General features: G+C 37.9%; 1 protein-coding gene across 9 annotated transcripts in view; it reads right to left on the minus strand.

Annotated features, from left to right (window-relative positions):
• Positions 1–12,555, minus strand: part of ELF2 (E74 like ETS transcription factor 2) — a 95,701-nt gene that overhangs the window by 48,698 nt on the left and 34,448 nt on the right. For 7 of the 9 annotated variants that reach the window (XM_060012996.1, XM_060013001.1, XM_060012999.1 and 4 more), the window contains exon 4: positions 3,585–3,750. In XM_060012996.1, the coding sequence (XP_059868979.1) occupies positions 3,585–3,750 (166 nt within the window). Of the gene's footprint in view, positions 1–3,584; positions 3,751–12,555 lie in introns of those variants that run through there. The other 2 variants (XM_060013008.1, XM_060013007.1) reach the window with 2 other exon arrangements.

Here is a 12,555-nt window from a genome sequence, read left to right on the forward strand (position 1 = left end):
AACACTCCCTAATGCTGTAAGTTGAACTTTCCTCTTCTGAAAATTTCTTTGAATTTGTAAGTAGTGCTCAACTGATTCTACACTGCTTTACATTTTGATTATAATATATATATTTTATCTCCACAAAATATAAATTACTACCACCTTGAGGGAAAAAAGCATGTTGAACACAGTGCCCCAGCACATAACAGATACAAAGTATTTATTGATATAGTCTCATAAATTAAAGTGGAAGGTGATGAGGATAAATATAGTTTAAGTTAAGGTGCAAGATGAAGAAGCAGATTCTCAACAGCTCAATCTTTGCAGCCAAGTCTTAAAAGATTTCCAGCAAAACTTACCTATTATTGATTGCATTGGTATAAACTTGTTACTTTTTACATGGTACTCTGTAATAACTCATTAAAATTTATATATATATAATATGAATATTATATATATATATATATATATATTTAAGGAGTGAACATAAAAACTGAATTTCCACATCTTAGTAGGGAATCCAAGAGACTCCAGAGGCCTCCAGAAACTGCTGGACTCTGCAGCCACTGGCAGAGGTACTTCGGCCTGCCGGAGTTGAGACCACCCTTCATGCACACTTCGTTACTACTCCTCAAAGGCTCTTGATGATTACTAAACTTCAGTTATTATCAAAAAGCAATTCACAGGTTTAGATGAATATGTCTATTTTTAAAGTTTTAAAATATACTTGGTTTTTCCCATATAATTTAAGAGAGGATTACTATTACACACGAGCCCTGTGAGGGAAATGTAGATGTTCAGTCTATAAAAAAGTGAAGCAAGATAGCCTATAATTACTACTAACAAAACGGGAAATCATTTTATACACAAAATAATGAAGACAGCTAGATGTACGTCATTATATGACATTAGTACTCCTGCCTGGATGACACCATGAATACTGCTTCTGGTATGGATATATATGCATGGGTATACAGGAATAAAAGAAAAAAAACTTCAATGAGAACATGCAGAGCACTGATATAACAGATCAATAAATATAATTATGAACACTTTTTAGACTAATATAATCTAAATCATAATGTAGGAGCATTCCAGGAAGTATTTCCTAGACGTACAAAAGGAAATCTTATTCTCTACAGATCTCACTTCCACCAATTCACCAAACAGAAACTGCTGTAGCCATCTTATAAATATTCCTTTCCTTTACTTCCCAGTCATCTTCCTCTCCAAAACCTACATATATCTGGGATTTAACTTAAAATTTTATTATCACCACAAGAAATGAACCCAATCCTAATCCACTACCTAAAAGGAAATATGCATTACATTAAGTCATAACAATCTTTCTTCATCTACATAGGTTCTAGCTATCAGGAGAATGAAAATTTATTTATATTTCAACTCATTTAAAAATGCATTTTAATCTTTAAGTAGAAACAAAATTAAGCTCAGATTAACTGATTCTAAACTAAACTACGTATATTAACAATCTTACTAAGTTACTATGAGCCATGCTATTTTAAAATAAATTAGTATATTGTAGTCTCCAAGTTCTGCAGGCCTTATGATGAATAAGTGTGAGTGTATTAAACTGTTCTGATTACGGATGTACGGGCAAGTAGTTTTCAGTCTGAATTTGGCGTTGCCTTTAAAAGAGCTGTATCTGAATTCTGCATTTTACAGTGTTCTTCTATAAGGAGAGCCAAGAATAGCTACACTATACTAGTCTTATTTTTAGAAGTAATATGGATTTTAGAGGTAAAGTGGGTTTTAAAAAATTCGTGAGCCAGAATGGAATTAAAAAGAAAATGTAAGATGAACTTCTCAGGTTACTTTTAGACTATTTTAGAATAAGGTAAGTTATTTACCAAAATTTCCTTTTAGTGTTGAAGAAAAATAAACCTAAAAAACATTATCAAGTATTCGAAAACTACTTTTAAAATACCACAAAAGTAATTGTTCTTTTATCCAGACTTTGTACATCCTCTTTTTCAAGATTATAATCACTCATATCTTTGCCCTGCAAATGATATCATCACCTTCAGAGAGTTCAAGAAGACGAAGAAAATAAAATCCCTTAAATGGATTCTATTCGCTTCCTATTTGGAATTGTTTTTACCAGATTAATTTAAATGAATGAACTGCTGACCATCAAGTGTACAACGAGTAAGATTTGGTCAACATGCTCTGGTATTTTAATGTGAATTTAAATTTCTACTGACACAAACGTGGCACTGTAGTTTTCAGTTTTCAAAGCTTCCAATTTGCTACCAAAATCAGTCTTCCCTTTTTTTTTTTTTTGATCAAAACATTTTCCAGAAATTTCAATCAGTTCTACTTTCTTCATTCAGCTTAAGCTATCATACTTTTTTCTTGTCCCATTAGTTTTCTATTCAGTTATGCTCCTATAATAAAATCAGTTACAATATCTACTTCAAGATATCATCCTGCGTAATACTTTTGTGAGTTCTTCTTATTCTTTTCCTCAAGAAGAAAATTCATCTCTACCACTAACCTTCTAGCTTCGGACTGGAAAGCTGTCCAAACTCTCAAAAGAAAACATACGTTATCTTCCTGCCACTTGCACTGGAAATCAAGTACCACTCCAGACTACAGTCACAAAGACTTTATGATGTGTTTAGCTACCTGTTTCGATAAAAATGACTTGATTACCACTGCACGTGGGGTTTGCTGGCACTGTTGTCATCACTGCTCCAAAGAGCAAGGTAACTTCCAACCCCGCAGCTCAACCAAAAAAAAAAAAAGAACTAGGGAGTGCTACTGGGCCTCAACAAGCAGAAAGACATCAAATACACAAAATTTTTAATCATGAGACTTTGCTACATTTAAAGAAATTTATCTAAAGTATTAAGAATTTTTATTAGGATTGTAAACCAAATATAAGGATTCTTTTTCTCTATTAACTGATAAAGATAAATTTAATGTTTATTATTATAAAATTGTCACTATAATCCTTCTGGTAAAAAACTCTTTTTTCTTTATGGTCAATGGCAAAAATGAAAAGGTTTCTCCAAGAATTATACATACTAATGCCCAATTAAACAAACAGTTATCTCACCACAGACATATTGAAATACCAAAATTTCTAAGAAGACAAAAAGGGAAGAGGAATCTGATAGACTACTACAAAGATGCTTCTGACCTAGGAAAAAAGAAATCATACTGCTCCGATATTGGTTAAAAGAAACTCTAATCTACTATGGAATGAGAATACTGTACTTATTTTTTGAATTAAAAGAAATCTAGTATACTAGTCTATTGACTTCTACAAATAAATAACAACTAGTCAGTATTTCCACTCCCAGAAAAAAAAAATGACAAAAATAGTTTTATTATTATGGGTCTGTAATTTTGTCCTTAGGGTCCGTGATATGAGACTCTGTTGGACTTCAAAGAATTATAATGTAGAACTTTATATATATAAATTCCCTTAAACAAGAGATATTTCACTTGTTTCCAAGCTATACTAAATAGCATTAAAAAGAGGTTTTTCGGTATATTACTCAATTGGCAATAGTAATGTTGACACTTACAAAATGAGAAAGTTATAAATAATGAACATTTAATGAGATGTCTACCTGTTTCCACATTCTCGGTCTCAACTTCTTGTTCTTCTGCCACATCTTGCATCATATAAGTCTCGTCATCATAAACCAGAACCTGGGCTGCATAGCCCTGCTCTAATCTGGCACTTGGAACTGGCTCCACAATCACTGCTGGATATTCAGAAACCTTTCCACTCTCCTACAAGAGCAAATTTAAAAAACAATCAACCTCTTTATTCACAAATTCTGGATTCACTTATAAATCCTTGAGTTCATATAGTCTCAAGGAGTTCAAACGAGTGTCACGTATTATAAATATGAATGTAAAAACCAAAGCGAGAGATGAGAAGGGCTAATTTTAATAATCTTTTCACGTCTCAAGAGGTGAGACATATATTAAACATTTTAAATAATCAGGGCTTTAGGATTAAGATGGCAAATTAAAAACATGCATATAATTTCACTCTCTCATGAAAGCCCACTAAAATGCTATAAAAGACTTTTTCAGACATAAACTCGTAAGAAGGGATAAGAGCAACAAAATCTTGAAAGACTGAGAGTGGATGGATGAATATTGTTAAGTGGTTTAGCAGACCCAGGAAAGCCAAATCATAGCCTGGCAGCAAAAACTAAATGAGACACAACACACTTTACACTGGAGAATCCACAGAAGGCAGTGCCACTTCCTTCTGGAAACAGAGGAGCAGGAGGTAACGGACAAAGAAGAGGGGGGTTAAAGCAAGGAAGATTCCAGGAAAGTTGTCTGAAAAGCACTTTGATTCCTAGACCTGCTCCCTCCTCCATGATGCTAGGCAACGGGCCCTTCCCCACCTCAGCAGAAGACTGGAGAGTTACTTTCTGGAGAGAGAAAAACAAGAGCATCTTTGCTAGTATCAGTGCTGTACCAAAAATAGAGTTCCCAATCAGCTTTTTCGTCCTCCACCTTTAATCATGAGCAGACAGCCAAGTATTACTGTCACCCAAGGAAACCTCCAAGGCAACGCCTCTAACACAAAACATATCATTTACGTACATATACATTTATATATTCATATTTTTCACAGAGGTAAGAGAAGCTATATCCATAAAACAGGAACAGAATACAATTTAATAAAGAACATTAAAAAAATTAAGAGTTCTTAGAAATTAAAAACACAATAGCTGAAATGAAAAAAGAGGCATGGAGAATAAAATTGAGGCAAGTCTTCCAGGAACCAGAGCAAAAAAGATATAGGAGAGAAGCTGGGGGCTTCCCTGGCAGTCCAGTGGTTAAGAATCTGCCTTCCAATGCCAGGGACACAGGCTCAATCCCTGGTCGGGGAACTAAGATCCCACGTGCCGCGGGGCGACTAAGCCCGCGCCGCAACTACTGAGCCCACGCCCCACAAGGAGAGAGCCCGCACTCAGCAACTACTGAGCCCGTGTGCCACAACTAGAGAGAAGCCCACACGGCACAATGAAGAGCCTGCGGACCACAGTGAAAGATCCCGCGTGCCTCAACTAAGACCTGACGCAGCCAAAAATAAATACATTAAAAAACAAAAAAAGACTGCTCTTCAAATGCAGGGGGTGTCGGTTCAATTCCTGGTCAGGGAACTAGGATCCCACATGCCTCGGGGCAAAAAAAACCAAAAAGTCACAGGGAGAGAAACAGGAACACTATTAGAGGACCAGTCCAGGCGGACCGATATCTGAATAACAGGAGTTCCAGAGACGGGGGCGGGGGAGGTTGGAAGGAAATGAAAGAATTGCAGAAATTTTCCTAGAGCTGAAGGATGTGAGCTGCCCATTTGAACGGGTCTACCAAGTGTTTAGTATAAACAAATAAAGAATGAGACCTACGCTGAGGCACACCATTGTGAAATATCACAATCAGGGAACAAAAAGAAGATTCCACAAGACTCTTGAAAGAAAATACAGGTCACATACAAAGAATCAGGACTCAGACTTCAGTCTTCTCAACAGTCATATTGGAAGGAAGATGACAATGGAGACATTTCTTCAAAATTATGAAGGAAAATTATTTCCAACCAAGAATTCTTCACCCAAACCATCTTATGAAAGTAACATAAAGATATTTTCTCAGACATAAAAGACCTCAAAATGGTTACCTTCCATGCATCTTTTCTCAAGAAGCAACTGGAGAGAGTATTCCACCAAAAAAGTAAATTTTTAGTAAAGACAATAACTTAGGGTACAGAATATAGAAGATCCAATATGGGAGGAGACGATAGTAATCTTTCTGAGGACTGGATTGTGAAGAGAAGTTCCAGGATGCCAGCTGTGCACTGGATTTAAAGGGCCACTACTTCAGTTGTAGTGACGTGACTCCTGAAACTGTCATCACCAAGACAACCACTGACATTGTTCCTAAGGACAGGATGCCCAGATAGGCCTGCTCCAGATTTTTATTTATATCTGGCTTGTCTTGATGTACCTACTCACTCCACCTTGCCTTACTTCCTGGATCAGCTGAGACCACTCATTTTCACCTCCCAGATGAGGTAAAGATTCTGCTTTAATCAACTGCTAAGTGTTGGAAGACCACAAAGGGCTCAGAATTCAAAAATAAAGAACAGCACTCTTCCCGTGTGACCATATACTTGCTGAACAAGCCTGCAATACCCGGCCCATACTAGAGCAATGACAGATACCTGACCAAGATGGCGGCCTATGTTTCCAAAATTAACTCATTACACTGCTTAATGATTACCTGAGCAGAAACTCTTCAAGCTCAGTGAACCTGACGCTGACTAGTCAGCTTGTTTCCTGGAAGCTTTCGTCTAACTATGGTAATGCTGCCCCTTCCTAACTCAGTTAGCTTAGTACACTATTCATTTTTTCAAAGTAAACGATACATTGCTTAGGAAATATCCACAGACAATAAAACTGTAAAGAAAAGTAAAAGAATATAAACATATTAAGTCAGGATAATGGCACCTCTGGGAACAGGGATGGGGATAGGAGCTGGGGCACACTTAGTTTTCTAAAATACTAATAATTACTAGTATTACTAATACTAAAATACTAAATACTAATAATCTAAAATACTAATAATTTCTACTTTTTAACCTAAGCAATAGGTAATATGTCCTCTTTTTGTTATTCTTAAGTTGAAACATACATATTTGATACACTCTTGTTTTGTATAACACATTGCACAAAATTTTTAAATAAACTACAAAACAAAGATACAGTGACTTTTAAAAAAGCCAGTACGCACTGAATATTAACCTTGAATTTCCTACTCTGTATAAGGCAAAAGATGAGTCCAACTTGCGAACATTAGAAAAAAATTCTTTTTCACAAATGGGGTACACTGACAGCTGAATCTTCATTCATGCTCCTCGATCAGCTTTACAATCACAGCCCACAGTCAGTACCACCCAGCTAAACAACAGCTATCAAAGAGAAGCATGGGATAGGTAAAAACTGACGAGGTCTCCACTCATCAGAAACTCAGGAGGCAACATCATAAGCAGCGTTTAAACTAGTATTGACCCAAGCAATGAATATTTATATATAGTGCAAGGGACTTATAACTTCTTTCATTCTTCCAAAATCTAATAGTATTTTTAATAGTAACATTAATCTCAGATTATCTTCTATTGTGAACTCCCCCACCCATACCCAACTGGTAGGAAATAAATTTTCTAAACCGTGAAATACTTGAGGACTAGAATTCTGTACAGGCCAATCCCTCTATCTATACTCTCTTCCCCACCAACTAGGATTGTGGACCCATTCCTTAGTTGGGTTTTGTCTTGTTTCAATATTTCTATGGTTCCTTGCCTTTAACCATAAAAAAAGCAAACATCTCTATTAAAAGTGTTCAACTCTTCTCTCTTTTAAATGCACTCCAGATCTTTGCCTCTTATTCCCGTACACGCCTCTGAAAAAAACAGTCTGACTCCTTGACTCCTTATCTACATGTACCTGTATTCTAGAGTCTAGCACCTCACTGATGCTACTCTCTCAAAAGGTAAGGACCACACTCTATTTCAGTTTTCATCCTCCTTTACATTTTTCTGCAGACTCTTATACACTGACCAGCTCCTCATTTTTTAAAAATTAATTAATTAATTAATTTTATTTTGGGCTGTGTTGGGTCTTCGTTGCTGCGCGCAGGCTTTTTCTAGTCGCGGCGAGCGGGGGCTACTCGTCGTTGCGGTGCGTGGGCTTCTCATTGCAGTGGCTTCTCTTGTTGCGGAGCACGGGCACTAGGTGCGTGGGCTTCAGTAGTTGTAGCATGCAGGCTCTGTAGTTGTGGCTTGCGGGCTCTAGAGCGCAGGCTCAGTAGTTGTGGCGCACGGGCTTAGCTGCTCCGCGGCATGTGGGATCTTCCTGGACCAGGGCTCGAACCCATGTCCCCTGCATTAGCAGGCGGATTCTTAACCACCGCACCACCAGGGAAGGTCCAACCAGCACCACATTTTAAAAATTCTTTCTTGCACCGTTTTTGTTCTCTTTCTACCATGCTGCTTTTAAGCCTCTCCTCTTGACTCTTCTTCCATTCCCAGTGACTCAAATGTAGCCACATTGCCAAGGTTCTGTCCTCAGCACCTCCTTTCTCTTTACTCTGTATTACCTTCCCAGGCAAGTCCACCCGTTCTTCCGGTTTCAAAGAGCACGTCTGTACTAACAATTACTAAATATCTATTTTCTACTCTGGCCCATCTCCTGAACTCCAGAACCAAATTTTAAACTACCAACCTAACATCATTATAGGAATGTTCAGCCAATACTTCAAACTTAACATGTCTAAATGGAACAAATTATCAACATCTCTCCCTGTTCCCCCACCCTGTGTTCTTCTCTAAACCTCAGTTTCTTCATATTTAAAAAAAGAGGTTACAATAATAACTCACACCTCACAAAGTCCCTTGAAAATTAAATACCACACAGTGCTCAGCACAGTGTCTAGCACAAAGTAAGAACTCAATTAGTGATGTCCATCATTACACTGTAACCATAGTAATAGTATTTAAACCCACTACTTGCTCTCAACTTTGGAGGGCATCTTTTCACATTACAATCAGAATTTTTTGTATTACTTCTTTATACAAAAAGTTTTCATGAATACCCTTTTGTCTAAAAGGAAAGTTGAACATACGAAACAACGGTTTTTAACATTCTGTGAAATATAACCCTCAACCTACCTGTTAAGGGTTGATCTGTGTCTCCTAAAAGATGCTGAAATCCTAACCCCCAAATACTGATTCACTGATTCAAATCAGTGAATCTGAGACGATTTGAAAATAGGGTCTTTGCAGATGATCCAGTTAAGATGGGATCATAGGATGAGCCCTAATCCAACATGACTGCGTCTTTATAACAAGGGGCAATTTGAACACAGAGAGATACATACAGAGAGGAGACAATGTCACAGGGAGAACATCATCTACAAACCAAGGAACACCTGGAGCTACCAAAAGCTAGGAGAGAGGCATGGAAGGAAGTCTCTCTCACAGCCCTCAAAAAGAACCAGCTCTGCCAAACCTTGTTTTCAAACTTCTAGCCTCCAGAACTGCGAGACAGCAAATATCTACTGTCCCCAAAAGTGAAAGTGTCCATGATTTTTGCTGAAATTACCTCCCATTATCTGTCCAACTCCTTTTCATCCACTCAGCACACAGTTCCAGGGAGTCTTCTACAATCCCCTAATCTGAATCAATTTTTCCCTACCAAGTACTTCCATGACAAGTCGTTTACCTATTATTACCACTCTGCATTACCCTGTATTATAATTACCTGTTTACAGATCCAACTCCTTGACAAGATAATAAGATGATGGAGAGCAAGAGTCCACTTTTATATCAAATCCATTTTTATATCAAGTCAACTTCTATATCCTCTTCAACAATACACACCTCATATAAACTAAACTGGCATTTAAGTATTTGTAGCTTGGTTCAAAGAAAGGTAAAGCTCAATAAATTTTAATATTAACAGTTACTCATAGATTCAACATCTGCTGATCTATGATGGCGAGTAACTTCATGAGCTTATTTCTGCCAAATGATAGGGGCCAGTGGCCACTGCACAGAGATATGCAGGTAATTACTGCTTTGCACTGTAGGGCGGAGTTAGCTATTTTTACTGGGGAAGAAGGGTGGAAAAGAAACGAATCGGCGGGGGGGGTCTTTGTTTTACAATAATATATTAAAAACCTACATCCACCAGGTTATTTTATTTAGGGTCACCACACTTGCTCAAGTCACCAAAATATGCAATGATTAAAACGCGTGAGCGCTGCTTCAGCAGGTGTTGGCACAGCTCCCATAGCTCTCCATAAGCCAAGACTGTCAGAATTAGCAACTACAGACACAAGACGCCCCTTTAAATGTGAATTTCGGATAAACGAATAATACGTCAAGAATGCCCCATGCAATATTTGGAACATACTTAAAGTAAAAAGTTAGGGCTTCCCTGGTGGCGCAGTGGTTGAGAGTCCGCCTGCCGATGCAGGGGACACGGGTTCGTGCCCCGGTCCGGGAAGATCCCACATGCCGCGGAGCGGCTGGGCCCGTGAGCCATGGCCGCTGAGCCTGCGCGTCCGGAGCCTGTGCTCCGCAATGGGAAAGGCTGCAACAGTGAGAGGCCCTCGTACCGCAAAAAAATAAAAATAAAACTAACAGTGACAAAAAAGAGAATAAATGAAAAAATAATAATAAAATAACAATGACAAAAAAAAAACCTTAAAGTCTACACGGGTAATTTAAAAAGAAATAACATTTGCATAATATAAAACTCGCGAGATAGTCTATCTCAACTAGTAAGTCATTTATTTTCAATCAACTTCGCCTATTTTTAATCAAAAATACTTAGGCATTTTTATGTAAGTAAACTGCAGCCATTTTAAGTACACAGTTCTATGGATTTCCATAAATGTAGGATTTATGGAAATCCCTGTATGGACTTCCCTGTAACTACCAACACAATCAAGAAACAGAATACTTCTATCACCCCAGAAGGCTCCCTTGCATCCCCCGTACCAGTCAAACTCTCACAACTACCACCACCCACCACCTACTCCCCCATCCAACCACCCACCCACATGGGCAACCGCCAATCTTTCTATCCCTATAAATTTTCCTTTTCTATAATTTCGTATGTATGGAATGAACGGTTTGGGCTCTTTTGTATCTGAGTTCTTTAAATTAGCATAATGCTAAGATTTATACATGTCATTGCATGTATCAGTAGATCATTTCTTTTTACTGCTGAGAATCCCACTGTGCTGACAGACCTCTCTTCGTATGGCTGTAATGCTCCTATTAATGCTTGCTATCCCCCCCCTTCCTTTCCATTCCATATCTACTTACAAATGAAATTACCACATCATATGGTAATAGTACATGTAGTTTTAAAATGACTGTCGAATTATTTTCCAAAGCAGGTATATTGTTTCACATCCCCACTAGCAATGCATGAGAGTTCCAGCTGCTCTACATCCTCTCCAAACATGCCACCGCTCCGGAATTTTCACCGCTCTATGATAAGCATGTAGCAGTATCTCCTTGCGTTTTCACTTTGTGTTTCCCTGATGGCTAATAATACTGGCATTTTAAAGCGTGCTTGGGACTTCCCTGGTGGTCCAGTGGTTAAGAATCCGCCTTCCAATGCAGGGGATGTGGGCTCGATCCCTGGTCAGGGAACTAAGAGCCCACATGCTGCCGGGCAACTAAGCCCACACGCTGCAACTACAGAGCCCACGCGCTCTGGAGACCGCGAGCGGCAACTAAGACCCAACATAACCAAAAATAAAATAAATAAATATTTAAAAAATAAAATAAAGTGTGCTTATTGGCCACTCATATAATTATCTGTTCAAATCTTTTCCCCAGTTTAATGTATTATCTCCAACTTATTATTATATGTTCTTTTATAAGTCCTTTTATAAGTCCTTATATAAAAGGACTTATATTCCCTAAACACTTGGCAGACCAAGAAAGCCATTTAGCTCTGTAATTTTCTTCGCAGGAAAGATCTTGACTAGAAATTCAACTTATTTAAAAGATAGAGGGCTAGGACTTCCCTGGTAGTCCAGTGGTTAAGACTCCATGCTCCCAATGCAGGAGGCACAGGTTTGATCGCTGGTCAGAGAACGAAGATCCTGCATGCTGCACTGGCATGGCCACCAAAAACAAAACAAAACAAAACAAAACAAAAAAAGAAAAGGATAGAGGGCTATTCAGGCTTGCTTTTCCTTTTGGAATGACTTTCGAGGAACTGCACCATATCATCTAAGTTGGCAACTTACTGGCATAAAGTTGTTCATAATATTTAGTATCTATAGTAATGTATCTTTCATTCCTGATATTAGTAAATTTTGCCTTCTGTTTTTTTTCTTGTGCAGTCTACTTAGAGATTTATTAATTTTATTGATCTTTTCAAAGGATGAGCTTCTGGTTTAATTTCTCTATTGTTTGCCCACTTTCTACTTCATTGATTTATTTTTCTCTTCTTTCTACTTACTTTGGGTTTGATTTTATCTTCATATTCTAGCTTGCTGAGGTGAAACCTTAAGATTGATTTTCCTTCAAATATAAATATTTGAAGCTACAAATTTCCCTCTAAGCACTGCTTTAGCTGCGTTCCTCAAATGCGTTTTCATTTTCATTCAGTTTGAATATTTTCTAATTTCTCTTGTGATTTATTCTTTAATCCACGGGTTATATAAAAGTGGGCTGTTTAATACGCAAATATTCACAAATTTTGCAAGCAGGGACTTCCCTGGTGGTCCAGTGGTTAAGACTCTGCGCTTCCGCTACAAGGGGCCAAGGTTTGATCGCTGGTCAGGGAACTGAGATCCCACATGCTGCGTGGTATGGCCAAAAAAAAAAAAAAAAACACTGCAAGCATATTTTTGTTAATTTCTAATATATCCTGCTTTGGTCACACAACTTTCTCTATACGATTTCAATCCTTTAAAAGTTTGTTAAATTACTGAGATGTGTAGCCCAGCATATGATCTTGGCTTACTGTCCATGGGCACTTGAAA

Source organism: Delphinus delphis, chromosome 5 (genome assembly GCF_949987515.2).
Source record: "Delphinus delphis chromosome 5, mDelDel1.2, whole genome shotgun sequence".
NCBI classification, from domain to species: Eukaryota; Metazoa; Chordata; class Mammalia; order Artiodactyla; family Delphinidae; genus Delphinus; species Delphinus delphis.